This window comes from Hemitrygon akajei, chromosome 5, assembly GCF_048418815.1.
Source record: "Hemitrygon akajei chromosome 5, sHemAka1.3, whole genome shotgun sequence".
Taxonomy (NCBI): domain Eukaryota; kingdom Metazoa; phylum Chordata; class Chondrichthyes; order Myliobatiformes; family Dasyatidae; genus Hemitrygon; species Hemitrygon akajei.
Genome location: NC_133128.1, coordinates 71317347 through 71343689, shown reverse-complemented (window position 1 = coordinate 71343689; position 26343 = coordinate 71317347). Strand labels below are relative to the sequence as shown.

Below are 26343 nucleotides of genomic sequence, written 5' to 3'. Positions count from 1 at the left end.
CGACCTACCAAGGGGCACTGGACGCCCTCAAAAGACAGTACCTGCGGCCGGTGAACACCATCTACGTAAGACATCGCTTAGCTACGCGATGTCAGCGGCCTGGAGAATCGAGCGCCCAGTTTCTCCGAGCCCTACAGACACTCGTGCGAACTTGCGACTGCAAAACTCCCACGGCGGAACAGCATGCAGAGCTCCTCGTACGAGACGCCTTTGTTACAGGGATCAGGCCAGTGTACGTGTGCCAGCGGCCACTGGAAAATGCCAATCTTACCTTACGCTCGGCGATCGAGATGGCCGACACGCTGGAGGCTGCTCTGCACAACGCTGACACTGTCCAGCCGCGCGATCCCCTGCCGGTTCTGTGGACACCTCAGACCCCGCCGTCGCCGGTTCCTGCGAGCGAATTCGCAAACGCCGCTGCCAGTCGCGATTCCACGAACTCCCCGAACCCAACCACAGCTGCTGCCAGTTGCAACCCTGCGCAGTGTTACTTCTGCGGACTCAAAAAGCACCCCCGAAAACGCTGCCCGGCCCGAGAAGCGACCTGCTCCAGCTGCGGGAAGAAGGGCCATTTCGCCAAGGTCTGTAAGTCTGAACCATGAGCGGGGTCAGGCAGCGTTGCGTGTGAGGCCTGGGGGCCACCATCTTGCCTGCCCGCCTCGTGCGAGGCATGGGGCCGCCATCTTTGTTGGCGCCAACATGCCCCGCTCCCTACGCACCGGTGCTTACCGGGCACCAAAACGGCAGTTCAACTCTGGCCTTCGTAACCCTCGACCAAAGCGCCCCACACCAGCTTGCAAGGTCAATGATGGACATCCTGGTGGAGGGGCACAGGACTAGCTGCCTGTTTGACACGGGCAGCACTGAGAGTTTTATTCACCCGGACATGGTGCAACGCTGCGGACTCGTGACACGGCCGGTAAGCCAGAAGGTCACCATGGCTTCTGGGTCGCATTCCACAGACATCCGGGTGGGTTGTGTAGCAACATTGGTGGTGCAGGGCACAGAATATCGGGACTTTGCGCTACTGGTCATGCCTCAACTGTGCGCACCTGTGCTATTGGGGCTGGACTTCCAGAGCAACCTCGAAAGTGTGACTATGGCATATGACGGGCCCCTCCCACCACTCACTGTCAGGAATCCTCAGTTTTGTGGGACTTTGTCATATACCCCGCTACTGACCACACACACACACCGAACCACACGTCCCACCCAGCACCATGCCGACAGCTGCGCTACTGACACCACTTGCAGCCTCTCCACCCTCAAGATCCCTCCCCCACCGCTGTTCGCCAACCTGACCCCCGACTGTAAACCTGTGGCAACTAAAAGCAGGAGGTACAGCGTGGGGGACAGGGCCTTCATTAAGTCGGAGGTGCAGCGGCTGCTCAGGGAGGGGATCACTGAGCCAAGCACAAGTCCTTGGAGGGCCCAGGTGGTTGTTGTTCGGACCGGGCAGAAAAATAGGATGGTCGTGGACTATAGACAAACCATCAATAGGTTCACGCAGCTTGACGCGTACCCCCTACCCCGCATCGCGGATATGGTCAACCAGATAGCTCAGTACAAGGTGTACTCGACGATAGATCTGAAATCCGCTTATCACCAGCTCCCCATCCGCCCAGAGGACCGCTCCTACACCGCCTTCGAGGCGGGCGGCAGGCTCTATCACTTCCTGCACGTCCCCTTCAGTGTCACAAATGGTGTCTCGGTCTTCCAGAGGGAAATGGACCGGATGGTGGACCAGTGCCAACTGAAGGCCACATTTCCCTATCTGGATAACATCACCATCTGTGGTCATGACTGGCTGGATCACAACGCCAACCTCCAACGATTTTTCCAAGTGGCCAAAGCCCTGAACCTTACTTATAATAGGGACAAGTGTGTGTTCGGAACCACCCGACTCGCTATCCTTGGGTATGTCGTGGAAAACGGGGTCATTGGCCCTGATCCCGACCGTATGCCCGTATCCCGACTGTTAGAACTCCCTCTTCCCACCATTCTCAAAGCCCTCAGACGGTGCATGGGCGTCTTTTCCTATTACGCCCAATGGGTTCCCCATTACGCAGACAAGGCCCGCCCCCTGGTCAAGTCTACCACTTTTCCCCTCTCTGCCGAGGCCTGTGCGGCCTTCAGCCGCATTAAAGGGGACATTGCCAAAGCAACGATGCAAGCAGTGGACGAGACCATTCTCTTCCAAGTAGAGAGTGACGCCTCCAATTTCGCGCTTGCTGCTACCCTCAATCAGGCAGGCAGGCCAGTAGCATTCTTTTCTTGTACCCTTCAAGGCCCTGAAATTCAGCACTCCGCGGTGGAGAAAGAAGCCCAGGCCATAGTGGAATCTATTAGGCACTGGAGGCACTATCTCGCCGGCAAAAGGTTCACCTTGCTGACCGACCAGCACTCAGTTACGTTCATGTTCAGCAACCAACATTGGAGCAAAATCAAAAATGATAAAATTTTGCGGTGGAGAATAGAACTCTCCACCTACAACTATGATATCCTGTACCGGCCTGGAAGGCTCAATGAGCCCCCTGATGCCCTACCCCGGGGAGCGTGTGCCAGCGCACAGCTTGACCAGCTATACGCCCTCCATGCACATCTTTGCCACCCGGGAGTCACCCGATTTAAGCCCGGAACCTGCCGTACTCCCTGGAGGACATCAGGACGATGACCAGGGACTGCCAAGTCTGCGCTGAGTGCAAACTGTATTTCTACCGTCCCGAAAAGGCGCAACTTATCAAGGCCACCCGCCCCTTTGAGCGACTGAGTGTTGACTTTAAAGGCCCCCTTCCCTCAACCGACTGCAATGTCTACTTTCTCAACATTATCGACGAGTACTTGCGGTTCCCCTTTGCCATCCCCTGCCCCGACACCACTACCACGTCCGTCATAAAAGCCCTGCGCCAGCTCTTCACTCTGTTCAGATATCCCTGCTATATGCACAGTGATAGAGGGTCCTCCTTTATGAGTGACGAGCTGCGCCAGTACCTGCTGGCTAGGGGCATTGCTACTAGTCGGACCACAAGTTATAATCCCCGGGGAAATGGACAGGTGGAGAGGGAGAATGCCACAGTGTGGAAGGCCACACTTTTAGCCCTTAAGTCAAAAGGGTTGCTGGTCTCTCGATGGCAGGAGGTCCTCCCTGAGGCACTCCACTCTATCCGCTCCCTGTTATGTACGTCCACCAATGCCACCCCTGTTATGACCCCTTTGTGAGATTCGCAAGAGCCCTAGTCAAGGGGGGGTCAAATGACCCAAGAGAGAGAGAGGGAGACGTGCTGAAGACCACGTTCCCCCGGGAAACAGAATAAAGCGACTCTTTGATTATTGTCTCATGAAAACCACGTGTAAAGCCCTCGGGCAAAGTGGGCTGGTCACTCAACAAGACAAAAACCTCGGACATAGCCATTGTCTTGGGAGACACCTTTGTGAGATAAGGAACTGGTCTACGTGCAAAATCTCAGGGCAACGTGGGCTGGGTGATGGGGGAAGGATTGCCTCGCCCCCCCACCCTGATGGACATCTACAACCCTGCCAGTCCAGATAAAAGGTGGGCTGTCGAGGCGGGGCATCAGACGCACCAGAAGAGATGCGAGAATTCCTGCGACAGCGTTTTGATATCGACAGCCGGTGGTGGGGTTCGTGTGCGTCTTTTCCTTGCTGCCACCCCTCACGAGCGCCTATTCTCTTTTCCCAGGAAGTCTGCCACTGGGACCACCCTACCAGCTTGGCTGACGTCCCCAAGGCCAGTGCTGCTCCGGAAACATGTGAGGAACAATAAATACTCCCCGCTGGTCGAGAGGGTTCACCTTCTACATGCGAACCCCCAGTATGCTTACGTGGTCTTACCTGATGGGCGGGAGGACACGGTCTCCGTCCGCGACCTGGCGCCCGCAGGAGCAGCAGACCACTACCCTGAACACTCCACGGTAACTATGAACCCTGTACCCGAGGTGACACCGCGCACACCGAGACCTACACAGACTCCTCACGACACTCCCATACCGGGCGTCTCACACACGCATATACCAGGCGCCTCGCACACGCATGAGGGATCACTGACGCCTAGTGGGCTGACACCTCCAGTCAGGCCGGAACCACCACAACCACCATCTCCGGTGCAATCACCACCGGCACCTGTGCAATCACCACCACCGGTACCTGTGCAATCACCACCGGCACCTGTGCAATCGCAACCGGTGCTACGTAGATCGCAGCGACAGATTCGACCACCTGATAGACTTAACCTGTAAATATACTTGTAAGAAACTTCGACCCATGGGGACTCTCTTTTAAAACAAAGGGGGGGTGAATGTGGTGAACTACATATACCTGTCTGGACACGCCCCCTGCTGACTGCTCCTGTGGCTCCTCCCACAGACCCCGGTATAAAGGCGATTGAGGCCTGAGCCTGAGCCCGGCCCTCAGTCTCCAGGATGTAGTATGGTGGTCAACCACTGCTTGTTCTTTCTTCCAGTCAATAAAAGCCGATATCTCGCCTTCACATCTCAGAGAGAGTTATTGATGGTGCATCAAGTGTGTAACTTTGTAGTTGGCTTAAATATTTCTTATCAAGATTCACCCTGACCCCCCCCCCTCACTTTTCCAGTCAGCACTGTTCCCACTTGTCCCATTTAACCTGTCTCAGTGCGGGTGGACTTTAGGACCCAGGGCAGTAGAGGACCTACGGCTGCTGCTGAATCTGCAGCTTTCTGTTCCATTGATAGAAAACGATCGCGATTGAAAATGAAATGGAAATAATAAAGCGATCAGAAAGAGGTGAAACGCCATCAGTCATTGGAAAAGCGTTAGGCTACAGTTGGTCAACGATCGGAACAATTTTAAAGGATAAAGTGAGAATAATGGAGCATGTGAAAGGCCCTGCCCTGATGAAAGCTACAATTATTACTAAGCAACACAGTGGTTTAATTATTGGAATACATATGTTTCTTAAGTGTTTTATATGCATAGAGAGGTAAAATATATACTATATACTAAGACAAACGTTTGACTAACTGACACTAAAAAATACCGGATATACCTGTTCCGACTTACGTACAAATCTGACTTAAAGATGGACTCAGGAACAGAATTCGTTTGTAACCCAGGGACTGCCTGTATTCATTCATCGAGTCCAATTCTTTCTTGCAGGCATTGTATCTATATGGTTTCCATGTATCACTTTACAGAATCACATGGAACCTTTGTTAAAAAAAAACATGCAACTTTGTTTTCCTTTATTGCCTTTTTCTCTGGTCTTCAGGCAATCGAGCCGTTCTCCAGTAAGCAATCCACTGGGTTTAATCACCTTGCTGCCACTGGGCTGCCTTCACCTAATTATGCTTAAAACTAATTGCCTGGATTTAATTTCTTGACAGAAGGTGGCACTTGCTTACAGAATTCTACATGTTGAAGCTTATTTTATTGGGAAGGCTGCCACAAGTGCGTCAACAGTTAGCGATAACATGATTCATGAATGTAAGTTCAGGCAGAGCACCATGACAATATACATAATTAAAAACAAAGAGTAATTGCAATAGGTCATAATATACTGATTTGTTAGTATTTAACAGCATGTTCAGGTTCAAGTGCAAGTTCAAGTTTATTGTCGTCAAACTACACACGTGTATAGCACCAAAACAAACAACACTCCTCTGGAAGAAGGTGTACAACGCAATAGAAATAATTCACATACATGACACATAAAGTGATATTACCACAAATAAATTAACAAATAATGAGGCGTGTTTTCAAAACAAATGAAAAATACACGGTGTAATGCTACCAGCACTTCATGCACAAAGAGATCTGTGTGGTGGCTGGGAGTTCAGTAGTTTTACAGCCTGGGGGAAGAAGCTGTTTCCTGTTCTAAAAGTTCTTGTCTTAATGCTATGATACCTCCAGACTGAAGGAAGGGGAGGGGTCAAAAAGATCGCTGCAGGGATCATTGACAACGCTCAAGGCCTTGTGTATGCAGTGCTTCTGATAAACATCTCTGATGGGTGGATGACCCTTTCTCCAGTCCGCGCAATCCTTTGTAAGGACTTGCGGTCGGATGCCTTACAATTCCCGTAACAGTGATGCAGCTGGTCAGGGTGCTCGCAAGGGTGCTCCGGCAAAGATCGTTTAGAACGGGGTGCTAATCACCTCTTTGGTCTTGTCCATGATGAAGCTCAAGATGTCGTGCTGGCACCGTTCTACCCGCCGCGCTAACCCCTCTCTATATGCCATCTCGTCGTCATTGCTGACGAGACCAGCCACTGCCATGTTGTCAGCGAACTGAATGATTTGGCTTGAAATGGACCTAGTTGTGCAGTCACACGGCAGTAGGGTTAGCAGCAGCAGGCCGAGCTCGCAGCCCTGGGGAGCGCCGGTGCTCAGCGTGATGGAGCTGGAGACGATGCCGCCCACACGGACTGACTGTGGCCTTTCTGTCAAGTAGTCCGGGATCCAGTTACAGAGACGAGAGCTGAGACCCAGTGAAGACAGTTTACCCACCAGCTTCTGGGGGACTTACATAAAATTTCCAGTCATATGGCAACGATTTCAGTCGCAGTGGCTTCTACGGGGGCCAACAAAAGGTGCTACTGTCCTATTTAAATGCATTTTTTTATGATCGCAGGATGCTATCATACATTAAGAACTTAAAGTACTGCTGGTCTACCCCATCAGTGAATTGCTCATTGGTGGAGAAAGTGAAGGAGAGGCACATCGTGCTGCTCCCTGAGTCAAAGGAGGAGCACAGTCTACTAGCGAGTCACTGTCTTGGTCGCTTTTCTTGTGATCACAAGACCCTTTTGGACATTGCTAATGTGGAATGCTGCATGTCTAATTCACTGATTTATTGGCAGTGAGCAGGGGCAGATGGTATGGGGTCTGTGTGGCTTTGCTTGTAATGAGGACGAGGCCTCAAGGTGTGACATCACCTGGAGAGATGTGTCGAAGCGGGTTCACTCCACCAGGGTTGGCGTAGCGCTGCATCCAGACTGAGGCTGGTCCTTCCCCCACCACCCCCAGTACTCTCTCGGCAGAGGACAAGCTCTGTTGTGTTCGACTGCAGATTCCTGCGGCATTCAATGAACTCAGGGTCTGGACTCTAATTTTCTTTTTGCGTGGTTGTATGTGCTTGCTGCCTTGTATGTGGGAGGACTAGGCCTGAAGCTGTGGCCTCGCCTATTTACAGCCGCCGGGAGAGAGGGCATCAGGGCCGGTGTGGCAGAGTCCAGTGTGGGGTCGGTGCTGTTCCCTGGTGTTTGCTGGGCAGAAGACCAGCACTATTGTACTTGACTGCTGATTTCTGTGGGATTGATGGCTTGAGTCTGGACTTTTTCTTTATTGTGCGCCTGTATCCTACTGATACCTGTTGTGTGCTTACCATCTTGTATGGGCTGTGTGACTGTTGGTACTGCGTCTTGCAACTTGGCCCAGGAGTAATGCTGAATCGACTGGCTGTACTCACAGGCATTTATGTATGTGTGGTGAACTACATATACCTGTCTGGACACGCCCCCCCGCTGACTGCTCCTGTGGCTCCTCCCACAGATCCCGGTATAAAGGCGATTGGAGCCTGAGCCCTGGTCTCAGTCTCCAGGGTGTAGTGTGGTGGTCACTTGCTGCTTGTTCTTTCTTCCAGCCAATAAAAGCCTTTATCTCACCTCACGTCTCGGAGAGTTATCGATGGTGCATCAGTATGGTTGAATAATAACTAAACTTCAACTGAATATTACATGATGAGCTGAAATTGGTAAGCAGCATCCTGGCAAACGTGGCACCATTTTCCGGGTGGGGCTGGATGATGTGGAGTGCAGAGTCTATGGCGTCATCGGTGGACCAGTGTGAGTGGTAAGCGAACTGGAAAGGGTCCTATGCAGCAGGAAGATGGGATTTACTGTGATCCATGATCAGCCACTCTAAGCACTTGGTTATTGTTGAGATCAGTGCCACCGGGTGGTGGTTGCTGAGGCAGGTTTTTGTCGCTCTTTTGGGCACTGGGATGGCCGTGGCTGCCTTGAAGCCTGAGGGGACAATGGGCTGTTCCAGAGAGATGTTGAAGATGCCTGTTAGAACCTAAATTAACTGGGCTGCACAGTCCCTCAACACCTAAGCAGGTACCTCGTCAGGTCCCGCAGCTCGTCAGGGTCTGTTGTAACCTGCTCCTCAGGTTCCTCGATCCATGCCAACACATCATTCCATGTATCAAACTGAGAGTGAAAGGCATTCAGCCAATCAAGCAAAGAAGCCTCACTGTCGATGACACGCAGGGTGGATTTGTAGTCCGGTAAGACTGTACTTCACATCTCCACCGTCACAGAAATGGCTGTATATCCTCTGTGAATAATTCCATTTTGCCTTCCTGATGGCATGGGAAACTGCGGGTCTTGCTGACATGAAAGGAGTCTTATCCCCCGATCTGATGGCGGCATCCGAATCTCTCAGCCCTGTGCAGACCTCTCGGCCCTGGCTTCTGATTTGCCCTCACATAGATGGTTTAATAACTGTGGTGTCCTCAATGTACCGCTCTGTGACAGGCACAGATTTTGCAAATTCATCAACATTAATGTAATGGTTGTAGGCAGCAAGCTCGCAGAACACCTTTCTTTTCATGTTTTCAAAACAGTTTTGCAATGCTGAAATTGCCCCTTCTAGCCAAGTCTTGTCTCCCTGGGAACTGGTTTAATTAGTTTAATCAGTATTTAGGAATTTGCATAACAGATAACTTGCAACACACACAAAATGTGGGAAGAACTCAACAGGCCAGGCAGCATCTATGGAACAGTCGATGTTTCGGGCCAAGGCCTTTCTTCAGGGCTCATGACCTAATGTCTCTCACCCCTAATAGTAAAGTCAACATGCAGGTAGAATTTAGGCAGGACTGTTTTCCAGTTAGCATGGTCGAAATTGCCAGCAGCATTAAACCCTCGGGGTGTGTAGTTTACAAGTCACTGATGTGCCGTGGAGCTGATGCCATGCTTCCTCAGCGTTAGCATGGAGGTGGGAGGAGGGGGCAGGGGCACGTATACAGCCTGTGGTGAACTACATATACCTGTCTGGACACGCCCCCCCCGCTGACTGCTCCTGTGGCTCCTCCCACTGACCGTGGCTCCTCCCACAGACCCTGGTATAAAGGCGATTGGGGCCTGAGCCCTGCCCTCAGTCTCCAGGATGTAGCATGGTGGTCAATTGCTGCTTGTTCGTTCTTCCAGCCAATAAAAGCTGCTATCTCACCTCACGTCTCGGAGAGTTATTGATGGTGCATCACAGCCACAATCACAATAACAGTGAGCTCCCTTGGTAAATAAGGGGACCTGCTCTTTACTATGAAGGACTCTATCGTAGACGAGCAATGGGTCGTCACTACCAAAACATTCACACACCAGTTCCTGAATAATGTAGATCCATGCACTTCCACCACAAGTCTTGCCAGAGATGGCGGGAATTCTGTTAACCCAAAACGAGATGAAGTCTTCCTGTTGGATGGTTGTTTCAGGAATGGTGATGTGGAGCCATTTTTCTGTCAGAATGTGTGTGCAGCTGTCCTTCAGCTCACACTGATTCAGTCTCTGACGCAGGTATCTAATGTTTGAAAGCAGAATCAGCAGGAGGGCTGGCCTGCAGGGTTTTGCCTTTAGCCTTGCACAAATAAAAGTGCACTTTTGGTTAAGGTGGCGCCAGTGAACAATGATTCCTCGGGCGACCTCTTTCAGACAGCCGATCTTTTCAATCATTTCACTTTCTCTGCCTGTTCTTTGAGTCTTGATTGTGTTTCAGAAACTAGTGGAGCCTGTGGCTTGCAGTTTGGAATTCAATTCGCTCTGCTGTCCCCTAGAGAACCGAGACCACGAGCTGCCCCGTGGAGAAGCCCAGAGATGGGGCGTAGTGTCATGATCGGCTCCTTTTCGAGGCGTCAAGGGAGGTTGGAGTATTGAGGCGAATGTGGTCAGTAGTCGCACTTCACGGAGCTCATGGCGTCAACGGCCGTCGATGGGTCAGCGTGGTGTTCAGACCTGGTGTGGTGGTTGCTCTTCGTGGGAGGACCGAGTTCGTGCAGCCGCTCTCCTTGAGGCTGACAGGATGATGTTTTTGAAATTCTGAGATTTACGTGATTGTTGGACTGTAGTTTATATTGGTCTCCTTCAGTTTTCTGTGTTCGCCTTCTTGCTGGTAGTTGGCTGGTGGGTGATGTGTAACTTTTTGTGCGAGGGAAGGGTTGGGGATTTGGGGTCTGATGTTCCTGTTGATGTTTACCTCCATCTTCATTTCCAGTTAGGCACTAACTTCTGTAGCTCACTGAGAATGACGATGACCCAGAGCACACTACCAGAGCAACCGTGGAGTAGCTTCGAATGAAGAAAATTGATGTCCTTGAGTGGCCCAGTCAGAGTCCGATCAAAGATCTCTGGCAAAATCTCACGACTGTTGTCCACCGCTGATCCCAACTAACCTGGCACAGCTCGAGCAATATTGCAAGGAACAATGGGCAAATCTTGCTCCATCACATTGTGCTAAGCTGAGAGAAATTTATCCAGAAAGATTACTGGCTGTAACAGCTGCGAGAAGTGTTTCAACTAGGTACTGAGCAAAGGGGGATGAATATCCTTGAACTGCTAACACTACAGTTTTTGAATTTTTATTTTACATGTTTTACAATTTCTCTTCTTTTTTGGGCTCTGTTGTGAAAAAAGGAGCGTGTGATTCTCAAATAAAAAACCTCAGTTAAATTGATCAAAACCCCCAGTTGTAATATTCATTTATGTGAACTGAGGGTTAGGGGTTGAATACATTTTCAAGACACTGTACATGGTCAGCTCTCAGAGAGAAGATAATGCTAGTTAATGTAAAATTATAGTGGGGGGATCAGGCTGAAGGTCAAACAGGTACGAGGAGGCAATTAAAAAGGCTACAAAATGATTGAAAAGCAAAAGTGAATGTTGTCCAATGCCTGCCTCCTCCTGTGATAAATTGAAATCCTGAGCTCTGCCAAGTAATAACTGCATTTAGTTCATTTCAGGAAACACAACAATGGACGATAGTGATGTCTGAAATTCAAGGTGGTTCTAACATTGTTGCTAAAGCTTAAAAATTGTAATAAGTATAAGTCCGTGATAAATACAGAATCCACCAGCCTGTCCCCTTAACCCCTGAAGCAAATTAGATCAATATTACTTCATCAGTTGCAATGATTTGTGACTTACAGAACGTGCTTTCTGTCTGAGAAAAGATTACACCTCCACTCTTGGATCAGTAAATCCATTCTTTCCTTCATTAATTAAAACTGGTTTCTCAGTCCGAGTATGCCAAACTAGGATCTGTAAAATGATCATAGATAAAAATAAGAACTTTAACACTTCATGTCCAATACAGCATAATAAACTAGCCCATGCCTTTCTGGGAGTGTTCCTAATATTAGGGATGGACTCACAGATAGAATTGTTCCAAAAAATCATGTAAAATGACAAAATATCTAATTTTTCTACTTTCTTTGTATATCTAAACCCCAAGCGAATGGATGTCATTTGAAACTATCGACATAATTAACAGTTTTGCATTACATACCTGTAAACATAAAGTTAATATAAGAAATCAAGTGCTAACATTTAAAATTCCTCCATATGGCCTGTACGAATTTGTACACCAGTCTTGCAATGTACTGTTAACCAATGTACTTATAAATTTGTTTAAAAGCTCCAATACAATCTACAGCTTCTGAATGATCTAGAACTTTTATTTAAATTTATCACTGTGCAGTCATCAACTCATTGCTAAGAAAATGCAATGTAATATTTAAAAACAATTCTGAATTGCTTACACTTCATATTAAAAGCCATCACCCCGTCTCTATTAAGCTATTAACTTTATTCCTGTCTTTTTGCATGTAATTGAACGTTGCTGTATCGACATGAGAACTGGCCATTCAGCTCTAAGTCATACAGCACAGAAATGGGCTCCGACAGCCCACTCATCAACGCCATCTGTGATGTCTATCTATTTATTTATTTAGAGACATGGCACAGAATAGTCCCTTCCAGCCCTTTTTGCTGTGCCGCCCCAGCAACTCCGACAATCCTGTTTTAATCCTAACCTGATCAAGGGACAATTTACAATGACCGCTTAACCTACCCGGCATGCCTTTGGACTGAGGGAGGAAACTGGAGCTCCACGGGGAGGACGTTCCAACACTCCTTCCAGAGGGTGCCGGAATTGAACTCCAAGCTCCGCTCTGCGAGCTGTGACAGCATCGTGCTAGCCGCTACACTACAATAGCAGGAGATGTAAGCGCCGATCCCTCTAAGCTGCATGGGTGCACAGCAGTGCAGTGACTGAAATGCTCCCGCGCACACTGGAAACGCTAGTCTGAAGTGCCGCGTAGTTTTCAGGCCACGTAAAAATTTCCTGCTCAGAGCAATAATTAGTCCATGCAGCTATAAAAACAAAACTAGAGGGAACACTGAACCTATGCTAAGCTCTTTCCCAGGTCAGTCCAATGTTTCTCTGCTTTTCTATCCAAGACTCCTCTTCTCTGTGAAAAGAATCCTGATGATCTATGCTATTTATTCCTCTTAGCCTCCTATATTCCAGTAAAAGTAAACCCGGGGATATACCATTAATATCCCCCCTATCCTTTTCTCCAATCACTTTAAAATGATGCCCCATGCATTAGTCGTTTCTGCCCTGGGAAATAGTCTCTGGTTGTACTCTCTGTCTACGCCTCTTATTCATCTTGTACACCTCTATCAAGTCACTTCTCATCCTCTTTCACTCCAAAAAGAGAAGTCCTAGCTCACTCAATCTATCTTTATAAGACATGCCCCCTAATCCAGACAGCATCCTGGTAAGTCTCCTCTGCACCCTGTCGAAAACTTCCACATCCTTCCTATGGTGGGGCGACTAGAACTGAACACAATATTCCATGTGTGATCTAACCTGTGGCTCCTGAACTCAATCCCCTTACTGAGAGATGCTGAAGGCCGACACACCATACATCTTCTTAACGGCCCTATCAACTTGTGTGGTAACTTTGAAGGATCTGTGGACATGGACCTCAAGATTCCTCTGTTCTTCCTCACTGCTAAGAGTCCAGTCATTAACCCTGTATGCTGCCTTCAAATTTGACCTGCCAAAATGAATCACTTCACACTTCTCTGGATTGATCTCCACTGGCCACTTCCTAGCCCAGCTCTGTATTCAGTCAAAGCCCCATTGCAACCTTCAACACCCTCCATGCTGTCCACAGCTCCACCAACCCTTGTGTGATCTGCAAACTTACTAATCCACTCTTCCACTTTCTCATCAAAATCATTTATGAAAATCACAAAGAGCAGGGGTCCCAGAACAGATCTGAATGAGCCCACTTGTCAAGTACCTTACTATACACCACATCCACTGGTCTACCTTCATCAATGTGCTTTGTCACATCCTGAAAGAATTCAGTCAGGATTGTGAGGCATGACCTATCCCTCACAAAGCCATGCGGACTATCTCTACTCAGACTGAGCTTCTCCAAACACTAGGAAATCCTGTCTCTAAGAATCTTCACAATAATTTGTCCATCAATGAAGTAAGACACAATGGTCTATAATTCAGTTATCCCCAATACCTTTCTTGAACAAAGAAATTATATTTGCCACCCTCTAATCACCAGTGACCAATGAGGATGGAAATAACATCACTAAAGTTTTAGGAATCTGTTCCCTCACTTCCTATAGTAAGATTGGATGTATCCTGTCTGGCCCTGGCGACTTATCTATCCAAATGTTTTTCAAAAGTTTTAGCACACCCTCTTTCTTAACATCAATGTGTTCAAGCATATCAGCCTATTTTACACTGTCCTCACACTCATCAAGGTCCCTCTCACTGGTGAATACTGAAGCAAATTATTCATTAAGGATCTCCCCAACCTCTTCTGACTTCAGGCACCAGTTTCCTCTTACTATCCCTGATCAGTCCAATCTTTTCTCTGGCCATCCTCATCCTTCACATACATGTAGAATGCCAGGGGTTTTCCTTTATCCTACTCACCAAGTCCTTCTCATGTCCCCTTCTTGCTCTCCTAAGTCTATTCTTCAGCTCCTTCCAGGTTAGCTTGTATCTCTCTAGAACCCTGTCTGATCCTTGTTTCCTAAACCTTAAGTAAGCTTATTCCTCTTGACTGGATGTTCCATATCTCTTGTCAACCACAGTTCCTTCACTCTAACATCCTTTCCCTGACTCAGTTGGACAAACCTATCCGGAACCTCCAGTTGGAACTTGCTAAACAACGTCCACATTTTTGTCATCCATTTCCCTGAGTACATCTGTTGTCAATTTTTACTCCCAAGTTCCTGCTTAATAGCATCATAATGACCTCCCCCAGTTAAATAATTTCCCATACCAGCTGCTCCTATCCCTGTCCACGTCTATGGTAAAGGTCAAGGAGTTGTGGTAATTGTTTCAGAAGTGGGCTCCCACTGAGCACTCTGGCACCTCACCTGGTCCATTGCCTAGCACCAAATCCAACATGGCCTCTCCTCCAGTTGGCCTATCCATATATTGAGTCAGGAGTCCTTCCTGGACACACCTAATGAATTCTGCCCTGTCCAAACCTTTTGCACTAAGGAGGTGCTGATCAATATTAGGAAATTTGAAGTCACCCATAGCAATGACCCTATTCTTTTTTACACCTTTCCAAAATCTGCCTCCCATTCTGATCTTCAGTATCTCAATTGCTATTGAAGTCTATAGAAGACTCCCAATAGAGTAAATTCTATGATATCCTCCCTTTCTACAGCTGTGATACTATCCCTGTAAGCAATGCCACTCCCCCATCCCTATTATTTCCTTCTCTGTTCGTATTAAAACATCTAAACACTGGAACATCCACAAGACATTCCTGCTCTTGTAACAGCATGTAATAGACATTTACCCTAAACATTTATCATACCTTAAAGACTCAGTTTCTACTATATGATCTATTTGCATAAACCATTGTAGTTTCTGATCAGAAATTGCTCAGTCTCATAACCTCAACCATCAAGAAGGACAAGTGGAGCAGATGCTCTTATAGGTTCTCCTCCAAGTCCCATACCATCCAGATTCATGGAAGTTTGCTGGTGCTGCATGGGGGGTGGAGGGGAGGGTTTTAAATGAGAGTTGGGAACAAGGATGCTAATGCAGATAGCAGAGTAGTTGTGGAGAAAGGTGATCTTAAGCCTACATACAAAGACAGAAAATGAAAGGTTGATTAGGGTGATAAGAATATTTTGAGTTGTGTCTATTTCAATGTAGGTAATTGTAGGTAATGTGGAGAGCATTAGAGCATGTAGAATAATGATACTGTAGCTATTAGTGGGACTTGGTTGCAGGAGGGGCAGAACTGGCAGCTCAGTGTTTTGGGGTTCTATTGTTTTAGACAGGATAGAGGGAGAGGTGGTATAGGGGGAGGGGTGGCATTATTAGTCAGGGAAAATGTCATGCCATTTCTCAGATAGGACAGACTAGAAGGCTGTCTACTGAAACTTTATGGGTGAAACTGAAGAATAAGAAAGGGATAACTGCATTAATGGGATTATGTTATAGACAACCCAATAATCAGCAGGATTTAGAAGAACAAATTTGTAGAGAGAAAGCAGACAGTTGCAAAAAAATAAGGTTGTGATTAGTAGGTAATTTTTAACTTTCCACGTATTGATTGGAACTCCTATATTGTAAAGGACTGGATTGGATAGAGTTAGGTAAATGTGTTCAGGAAAGTTTCCTTAATCAACAGATAGAGGTCCCAATTAGAGTGTGATATTGGATTTCCTATTAAGGAATGAGGCAGGGCAGATGACAGAAGTATATGTAGGGGCAAGTATGTGTAAGAGATACTAAACTGGAGAAAGGACTATTTTAATTACGTCAAAAAGGATCTGGCAAGTATGGATTTGGGAGAGGTTGTTTTCTGCCAGAGGGGTGCTTGGTAAGTGAGAAGCCTTCAAAACGAAAATGTTGAGAGTAAAGACTTTGTATGTTCCTACTAAAGTAAAAGGCAAAACTAACAGGTTTAGAAAACTTTGGTTTTTGAGGTATATTGACATCTGGATTAAGAAGATGAAGGAGGTGTATAGCAGTTATAAGCAGCAAGGAGTATGATGTAGCGAAGGAGTGTAGCTACTGCAAGAGAACACTTAAGAGGGAAAGCAGGAGGGCTAGATGAAGACATGAGTTTGCTCTGGGAAGCAAGGTGAAGGAGAATCTCAAGAGTTTCTACAGTTAGATGAAGTGTTAAAGTATAGCAAAATGGTTTATTTGAGGATTAGTGTTGTCATCAATGCATGCAACCAAAAGAGAAGGGGGTGTTCTCAAATGGAGTTCTGCAAAAGTATTTACTTGGGAGATGAGCACAGATTCTACTGAACTGATGCAAAACAGCACTGAGGTCATGGACCATATACAGACTGCAGAAGCCTTTCTGTCTTGAGGAATATTAGGGTGGATAAGTCCCCGGCGTCTGACCATTGGACCTTGTTGGAGGCTAGTTCAGAAATTGCAGGGCTCTGGCAGTGGTATGTAAAGCATCATTAGCCACAGATGAGGTGCTGGAGGTTGGGTATTGTTGTTCAAGAAAGGCTGTAAGAATAAGCTAGGAAATTACAGGCTGGTGATTCTGACTTCAGTAGTGGGTAAGTTATTGGAAGGTATTGTAAGGGACAAGATATATGAGAATTTGGATAGACAGGGCCTGATTCGGGATAGTCAACATGACTTTGTACATGGTAGGTCTTATTTAACCAATCTTGCAGTTTTCCAAAGAGGTTAACAGGAAAGTTGATGAAGGAAATGCAGTAGACATTGATCACATGAATTTTTAGCAAGACTATTGACGAAGTCCTGCATGGGAGCCTGGTGAAGATGGTTCAGTGACTTGACATTCAGGATGTGGTCATAAACTGGATCAAACACTGGTTTCATGGGAGAAGGCAGAGTAGTAACAGATGGTTGCCTCTCTGTCTGGAGACCTGTGCCGTAGGGTTTAGAGCTGGGTCCATAGTTGTTTGTCATCTGTATCAACAATCTAGATGATAATGTGGTAAACTAGATCAACACATTTGAGGACGACTCCAATACTGGTGGTGTGGTGGACAGCGAGGAAGGCTATCAAAACATGCTGCATGAAATGAATCAGCTGGGAAAAGGGGCATTAAAATGGCAGGTGGAATTTAATGCAGACAAGTGAGGGGGCTTGCACTTTGGTAGGACAAACCAGGATAGGACTCACACAGTGCATGGTAGGGCACTGAGGAGTATTGTAGAACAGAGGGATCTGGGAATGCAGATCCATCATTCCTTAAAAGTTGTGTCACAGATAGATAGGATTGTAGAGAGAACTTCTGGCACATTGGCCTTCATAATCACAATACTGAGCGCAGGTGTTGGGAAGTTATGTTGAAGTTGATGAGACCAAATGTGGAGTATTGTGTTCAGTTCTGGTCACCTGCCTACATGAAAGATATCAATAAGATTGAAAGACTGCAGAGAAAATCTACAAGAATTCAATTGTAAGAAAGACAGTTAGGCTGAGGGTCATGGATTTATAGAATTCGTTGCCACATGCTGCTGTGGAGGCCTGATCATTGAGGGTGTTTAAGGAGGAGATTGATAGATTGATAGACATGATAGACATGTAATATCAAGGGTTATGGGGAAAAAGCCAGAAATTGGAACTAGATGGGAGAATAGTTTAGCTCATGGTGGAGTGGCGGAGCAGACTCGATGGGCCGAATGGCCTACTTCTGCTCCTTTCTCTTGTGATCTTGTGAAAGGTGGGAGAGCATAAACATGATTAGATGAGGACATATCAATCAGGACGGATAGACTACAGGGGGTATAAATACCACAAAACTAGACATGTCCAGCCATCATCCCTGAAGAAGATGGCAGGGTTTGTCATCGAAACATTGGTTATAATCAATACCTGTACCCAGCTGGAAGTCCAAGAAGAGTTTATTTGTCAAATACAGTGAGAAAGCACTAGATCCTTTTACAGGTTAATACTTTATTCCCAGGAGTGTAGGAGAATGAGGAAAGATTTGATAAGCTATACAAAATTATGATGGGTATAAATTGGATCAATGCATGCAGGTTTTTTCCTCTAAAGTTGTGGTGAAACTAGAAATAGAGGTCTTTAGTTAAGGGTGAAAGGTGAAATGTTTTTGGAGAACCTGAAGGGGAACTTACTCACTTAGAGGATGGTGTGACTGTGGAATGAATTGCTAGAGGACATGGAGGATATGGTTTCAATTTCAACATTTACGAGAAATCTAGATAAGTATGTGAATGGGAGGGCTCTGTGCAGGTTGATGAGACAAGACAGAATAACCATTTGGCACAGGCTAGATGTGCCAAAAGGCCTGTTTCTGTGCTGGAGTGCTCTATGACTCAATTCAGAAATATTTCTTCTTTGTCTTCTTTGTTGCTAAGCCTGAATTTTGGCACTCCATCCCCATGGCACAGTAGGTGTTCCTCAACCAGAAGGAATGCAGCAATTCAAGAACCTGGTTCACCAATACCTTCACAAAGGGAGTGACAATGAGAGATGGGTGTTAAATGTTTGCCTCGCCAGAGAAATAGTAAAAACAAATTGACATGAAAGGAGCAATCATTTACAGGCTCTCACAAATCCTAGCGCCTACACATATCCAATGTTGGCAAATCTTTTTATAGATTTTGGTGGAATCTTCGATGGAGGTGGAGTGGGCTGGTTGCAGTTTGACTGCTCTTACTTGTATCTTGGGTCAGCATTGGCCTGTGACATGAGCTAAAGATGTGACACTCCTAGGCTGTCACCTGGAGAATGCTAGGAATTATTGTTGTAAAACAGCCTAAAGGATGGCATATTGATTGTGAGCGTTGCAAGCAACCTACTGGTGTAAAGAGATCCAAAAGTCCATTACACAGTTGACCACTGTTCCTTGGCAATCCCTGTTTTGGACACTAATTCAAAAACTTTGCTGATTGACAGTCAAATGTAATGGTTTGATTTAGTAATGGAATGGCATTTGTGGTGGAGGTTTGTGAAAGAATAAGCATTCTATACTAAATAAGACTCAATTGGAACGTTACTCTACTTTAGTGCAATTTGAAGCTTTAGGTTCCAGTTCTTTTAAAGTTACAAGCTCACGCAACAAGCTAGTCTCCTGGTATCCTCCCTTGACACCATAGAGCTGGAAGTTGGCTGAAGATTTCTTGAGTATCAACTTAACATTGATTGCAAATCCTGCCATATCAATAGCAAAAGGTCGATTTGGATCGAAGACAGTTTTCCAACCAACAACTTTTCCTGCAGTGTTCACTTTTGGAGACTCGTATAGCAGTCCACCAACAAAAGCCACTGGCCATACTGAGACCTTTTTCGTGAATCGCATCTGAAAAATATAAATAAGAGATACTTTATAAACTTCTCCATGGAATCTTTATTATAGCCCATGTGTCTTTATTTTTCCTGATTGACAAATGTAAGCCTGAAAGCTTTCTTGACTATTTTCTGCAACTGTTAACTTTGCAATTCAGGACTAGTTATCTGAATGTTGTGCTGTCTCTGAGATACAGATGTACAGTATATCCTACTCATCCTGCTTTTCAGATGCTATTTGGTTTTCCCCACAGCATTAACCTAAATTTAAAAAATCACTGTTTTCATCTATGAAGTCAGTTCACTGTTTAAATAAAATGCTTTGAATCTAATATCACTCCTAAATTTGGCCCTAAAATAAATGCTGATTTCTGACAGTGAACGCTGTCAAGACATTATAGGTGTTTCATCACCACTGTCAAAAAGACTAGCAGCTAATACTTACGGTAGTGTAGTGGTTAGAACAACGCTTCACAGTACCAGCGCCCTAGGTTCATTTCCCACCGCTGTCTCTAATGAGTTTGTATGTACTCCCATGACTGTGTGGGTTTCCTCCCGCAATCCAAAGGCATATCGGCTGGTATGTTAATTGGTCATTTCACTCTGTCCTGTAGTTAGGCTCGGGTTAAACTGGGGGTTAAATTCTCTCCAATTTCTTTTTAAGTCTGTTCTCTACTTTCACTTTCTTAGCGACCAGGAAGGGACAGTAAACCCACTAAAGATTGAATATGCCTTTAATATGCAACCCTCCAGAAGTAATCAAGTCATATTTATTCTTACACATGTATGCACAGCTGCAATGTAAAGCCTATTTGCAGCACATCACAGGCACATAGCATTAGTTAAATATGAACTGCAGGTTAAAACTAATGAAGATCTTCACCCAGAGGCCCATACAGCGAAGAATCAAAATCGAAGTGCAACTCTCCCATTCAGGAGCTCAAGACTCTAGTGCTGTGCTGACTTTCCACTTGTATTAAATTATATAAAATTAGTAAGAATATATTTTGAAAAGTATCCTTGCAAGTGATATGAATAAACTACCAGTGATTATTAAACGTTAATTTAATTGAACAATTATAGTGATCGAATTGTGCAAATCAGTAGAATGTAAGAATTGTTGTTCAATGCAAAGATATTTTAAAATAATAATGTGCACCTCCTCAAAGAGTTCCAAGCTGTATGTATTATCATCATCTGCAAAATAAACCACACCCTCTGAAGAGTCATTTGGGTTTAGCCTGTCTCTCAGCCAGCGAAGGCCCAGGTTTCTTTGCAAGGTGCCTCTTGGAGCTCGCGATGATGACTTAGTGGGGCCCAATCTCATGCTTTTTGGGCTTTGAACGTTCAAGTGAGTAAAATTCAGTCCGCACTTTTCCAGCAGCAGTGCTACTAAACCGGTCCTCCGGGGGGAGTCCTCGACCACAACCCAGTGCAGGTTCTGCACATGGAGGAAAGTATTAGCCAGTCTGGTTAGCTCTGCTTTCTGCACAGGTCTGGTATAGGTTGGCGTTATGACATAGATGGTTGGTAAAGACTGAGACCATTGGGGTGGCCTGGTGTAGACGTATTCCAGTTTGATGTAGGTCTGAGTTTGCACTGGCTGCTGGTGAATACAGACATCTTGTTCCTCCTTGCTATGCGAGCTGTTGGTGATTGCCCGTTTTGTTCCATTGTCTGGCTCTTCTGAAAAGGAAACAGGAGAAGATGTTCAAATGTATATGCTAAGGTCTTATGTCAGTCAATAAACAGTATTGTTGGTGGAACATCTTTCATTTGACCCAATTTTATTGAGAGTATAAATATGTTAAGATGCAATCTGTAACATGTTCAGTGTAATGTATAATCTAAAGTGGAACATTACTAATTTTTATTGTTTCTTTTAAATTTAGAGATACAACACAGTATCAGACCTCCCCCCCCCCCCCAACCCCTCTAAGCCCATGTGGCCCAGTTACATCCACGTGACCAATTATTTCTTTGGAATGATGGAGGAAACCAGAGCGCCTGGTGGAAACCCAAGTGGCCATGGGGAGAATGTACAAACTTCTTACGTACAACAGTGCAATTGAACCTGGGTAGCTGGCGCTGTATTACCGTTACGATAATCGCTAGACTACCATGCCGCCCCAACCTCACTTTTTGTCATGAAGTCTCAAATATGTCAACATCAAGACCTTTAAAAATAAAGTTTGCATCTTCTATGATCGTTTAAAACATTTTAAAATCACCTTGGAAATTCTGACAGAATTTTGGAGCAGAAGATTGGAGATAGTTTCTTGTCGACTTTATGCGGCAGTTGTAAAAAGCGGAGCGGGGCCTATTGGGATTAGGCTGTGGAGCAGGAGACTGTGAGTGAGCTGAAGATGGTTCTTTGTAAACTTTAAAAAGCGAGTAGGGCCTGTCAGGACTTATGAGTGGAGTGGGAGATTGCTTGGGTTATTAGTATCTAGGGTTAATTAACAAGGGCCAATAAAAAGAGTGGGGTTTGAACAGAGTGGCTGTTGTTGGATGGCCACTGTGTGAGTGGGCAGTCTCAGAGTGGCTAGGCTTTGGTGAGAACAGGCACAGGCTAGAACTTAAGTTTGAAAAGTTAGAGGCATACCAAGTGCAGGCAAGTTGGTAGTTAAGGCAGTAGAATGCTCTCTGGTGCGATTGTGATTTCAGGGTACCTAATGGTCTTCCCAGTGACTGCATCTGTAGGAAGTGCACCCAACTTCAGCTCCTAACTGACAAGATCATGTAACTGAAGTTGGAGCTGGTTGCACTCAAACCATCTGGAAGGCCGAGAAGTTCACGAATGAGTTGTTTACTGAGGTGGCCACACTGAGTGTACGGGCTTCAGACAGTAGCTGGGTGACCACCAGGAGAAATAAGGGGAGAAGCAGTCAGTGCAGGGTTCCCCTGTGGCCATTCCCCTTTGGATACTGTGGGGGGGCATGACTGATGAGGGCACAGCTGCCAGGCTCAGCAGGGAAGAGTAAAGTCAGGTGGAGCAGTCGTGATAGGAGACTCAATAGTTAGGGGGAATGGACAGGAGACTCTGCGGCTGTGAAAGAGAAGCCAGGACAGTGCGCTGCCTCCCAGGTGAGCAGCCAGAGGTCATGGCACCAATGTCATAAGTAGAAAGGAGGAAGAGGTTTCTACACAGTGGGTATAAGGAGTTAAGAAAAAGACCGAACAAGGTCATAATCTCTGGATTACTCCCCGTGCCACCTGCTGGTCAGGGAAGGAATAGCAGAGTGGTACAGATCATTGGGTGGTTGAGGTCAGGGTTCAGATTGCTGAATCAGTGGGATCTCTTCTGGGGAAGGTATGGTATGACCTGTACAAAAAGGATTAATATCCTTGTGGGCAGGTTTGCCAGAGCTGTCGGTGAGGGTTTAAACTAAGTTGGCAGGGGGATTGGAACCAGAGTGATAGGGCTGAGGATGGGGCAGTTGGTATGCAAGTCAATGCAGTGTGCAGTGGGACTCTGAGGATGGTCAGACAGACGGTGGGGCAAAATTGCAGTCAGTAGGATGAGGTGAAGTGTGACATGGGGGCAAAATTGAAAAGGGTTTTGAATACAGCGCTGAAGGTGTTATATCTGAATGCACAAATATACGGGTAAGGCAGCTGATCTTGTAGCACATGTAGAGATTGGCAGGTATGATGTTGTGGGCATCGCTGAGATGTGACTTAAAGAGGATCATATTTGGGAGCCTAACATCAAAGGATACACCTTGTATTGAACTGACAGGCAGGTAGGCAGAGGGGGTGGGATGGCTCTGTTGGTAAAAAATGAAATCAAATCCTCAGAAATAATTGGCATAAGATAGAAAGATGTAGAATACTAGCGGGTAAAGTTAAGAAACAATAAGGGTAAAATGATGCTGATGGGAATTGTATACAGGCCTCTGAACAGTAGCTAGGACGTTGGATGTTAATTTCAATGAGAAATACAAATGGTATGTAACAAGGGCAATATTGCGATGGTCATGGGGATTTCAATGTGCAGTTCGATTGAGAAAATTAGGTTGGTGGTGGATCTCAAGTGAGGGAACTTGTAAAATGCATACAAGATGGATTTTTAGAGCAGCTTGTGGTGGTGCCCTCTAGGGGAAGGGCAATTCTGGATTGGGTATTGTGTGTAATGAACTTGATTTGATTAGGGAGCTTACGGTAAAGGAACTCTTGGGAGACGGTGATCATAATGTAATAAAATTCACCCTGCAGTTTGAGAGGGAGAAGCTAAAGTCAGATGTATGAGTATTACAGCGGAGTAAAGGGAGCTACAGAGGCGTGAGAGAGGAGCTGGCCAAAGTTAATTGGAAGAGGACACTTACAAGGATGATGGCAGGACAGCAATGGCTGGAGTTTCTGGTGGCAATTTGGAAGGCACAGGATAGATGAAGAAGTATTCCAAAGCAAGGATGAAGCAACTGTGGTGATAAGGGAAGTCAAAGACAGTATAAAAGCAAATAGTATAATACAGTGAAAATTAGTGGGAAGTTAAGGTTTGAGAAGCTATTAAAAATGAATAGAAGGCAATTAAAAAAGCCATAGGGAGAGAAATATGAAGGTAAGCTAGCCAATAATATAAAAGAGGATATCATATTTTTTTCAGATACCGTATATAAAAAGAGTAAAAGAGAAGCAAGAGTGGATATCAGGCACTTGAAAATGACACTGGAGAGGTAGTAATGGGGGATAAAGAATTGGCAGACAAACTTAATAAGTATTTTGCATCAGTCTTCACTGCGCAAGGCACTAGCAGAATGCCAAAAATTCGAGACTGTCAGGGGCAGAGGTGAGTATAGTTGCTATTACTAAGAAGAAGGTGTTTAGAGAACCTGAAAGGGCTGAAGGTAGATAAGTCACCTGGACCAAATGGAATACACCCCAGAATTCTGAAAGAGGTAGCTGAAGAGATTGGAGGGATTAGTAATAATCTTCCAAGAATCACTAGATTCTGGAATGATTCTGGAGGACGGGAAAAATGCAAATGTAATTCCACTCTTTAAGAAGTGAGGGAGGCAGAAAAAAGGACATTATAGGCCAGTTAGCCTGACTTCAGTGGTTGGGAAGATGTTGGAGTCTATTATTATGGTTGAGGTTTCGGAGTACTTGGAGACAGATGAAAAAATAGGCCAAAGTCAGTATGGTTTTCTAAAGGGGAAATCTTGCCTGACAAATCTGTTGGAATTCAGAATAGACAAAAGAGGGAGGGAATGTTGTTCACTTGTATTTTCAGAACCCCTTTGACAAGGTGCTACACGAGGCTTCTTAACAAGAATTATAGGGGAGATACTAGCAGGAATAGAAGATTGGCTGACTGACGGGGGCAAAGAGTAGGAATAAAGGGGGCCCTTTCCGGTTGTCCACTGGTGACCAATGGTGTTCTGCAGGGGTTGGTATAGGGATCATTTTTTTCATGTTACATGTCAACAGATTGGATGATGGAAATGATGATGTTGTGGTCAAGTTTGTACTTGATACCAATGTAGTTGGAGGGGCAGGTAATGTTAAGGAAGCAGGGAGTCTGTAGAAACACTTGGACAGATTGGGAGAATGGGCAAAGAAGAGACAGGTGGAATAGGATGTTGGGAAGTGTATGGAAAGAATAATGAGATAGACTGATTTCTAAATGGGAAGAAAATTCTAAAGTAGACAATGCAAAGGGACATGGGAATCCTTGTGCATGATTCCTTAATGGTTAGCTTACAGGTTGAGTTGGTAGGAAGGACGCAAATACAATGTTAGCACTTGTTTCAAGAGGACTACAATATAAGAGCAAGGATGTGATTCTGAGGCTTTATAAGACATTAGTTGGACCACACTTGGAATATTATGAGCAGTTTTGGGTCCCTTATCTATGAAAAGGTTTGCTGGCATTGGAGGATGTCCAGAGGAGATTCACAAGAATGATTCTGGGAATTCAGGGGTTAATGTATGATCAGTGTTTGATGGCTCTGGGCCTGTACTTGCTGGAGCTTAGAAGAACGGGGGTGGGGGGGGGGGTGTGGGGGAGATCTCATTGAAACCTATCCAATATTGTAAGGGTTAGACAGAATGGATGAGGATGTTTTCTATAGTGGGGGAGTCTTGGACCAGAGGGCACAGCCTCAGAATAGAGGGATGTTCATTTAGAACAGAGATGAAAAGGAATTTCTTTAGCTAGAGGGTGGTGAATCTGGAATTTATTACCACAGATGACTATCATTGCAAAGTCATTGAGTATATTTAATGTAGAACTTGACAAGTTTTTGGTTAGTCAGGGTGTCAAACACGGGGAGAAGGCAGGAGAATGGGGTTGAGAGGGATAATAAATCAGACATGATGGAATGATGGAGCAGAATTAATGGGCCGAGTAGCCTAATTCTGCTCCTATGTCTTAGGGTTTATAACCTAGAAAGTGCAATACTCAATTTGTTAATGGCTACTGTAAATTACTCTTTAGTGTAGAAAAGTGCTACAAGAATTAAAGCAAAGTTGCAGAAGTACAGGTATCATAAGAAGAGGAGAAATGGGACTGATTGCTGGCTGTTCTGTGAGCACAACTCTATATTAGTAAAGTAAAATAATTATTTGTCTTTTGAATATTTCCTTGTTGCCAGTTCTAAATGCTGGGAAGAGTTCTGAACATTCATGTCCATTGAGTCTAAGTGAGGAAAGAGGCAATGGAAATGTAAAGCATGTTTGGATGAAACAGAAGTCTCAGTTGAAGTCACGCTTTGTAGTGTTATCAGCAAGGATTGTCAGAGATATCGGAATGCAAGGGAACAAAGGATTGAAACAGATTCACTCTCCAATGTTTTAGAACTCTGATTATAATTGTTAACTTATTACAGGTGTTAGCTGTGACAGAAGTAAATTTTAAACATAATCTCTAGAAGAATGGGCTGCCAGCAACGGTGGTGGAGGCGGATATGATAGGGTCTTTTAAGATAGGTACAATAGGTAAGCCTAGTAAGTTCTAAGGTAGGGACATG

General features: G+C 45.5%; 1 protein-coding gene across 7 annotated transcripts in view; it reads right to left on the bottom strand.

Moving 5' to 3' along the window:
- The window catches only part of LOC140727862 (galactosylgalactosylxylosylprotein 3-beta-glucuronosyltransferase 1-like), a 129192-nt gene that overhangs the window by 10391 nt on the left and 92458 nt on the right, over positions 1-26343 (bottom strand). For all 7 annotated transcript variants that reach the window (XM_073045724.1, XM_073045723.1, XM_073045725.1 and 4 more), the window contains 3 exons: positions 20529-21055; positions 19086-19382; positions 11196-11309 (listed from right to left, as the gene is read on the bottom strand). In XM_073045724.1, the coding sequence (XP_072901825.1) occupies positions 11223-11309; positions 19086-19382; positions 20529-21055 (911 nt within the window). In that variant the 3' untranslated portion in view covers positions 11196-11222. The remainder of the gene's footprint in view (positions 1-11195; positions 11310-19085; positions 19383-20528; positions 21056-26343) is intronic.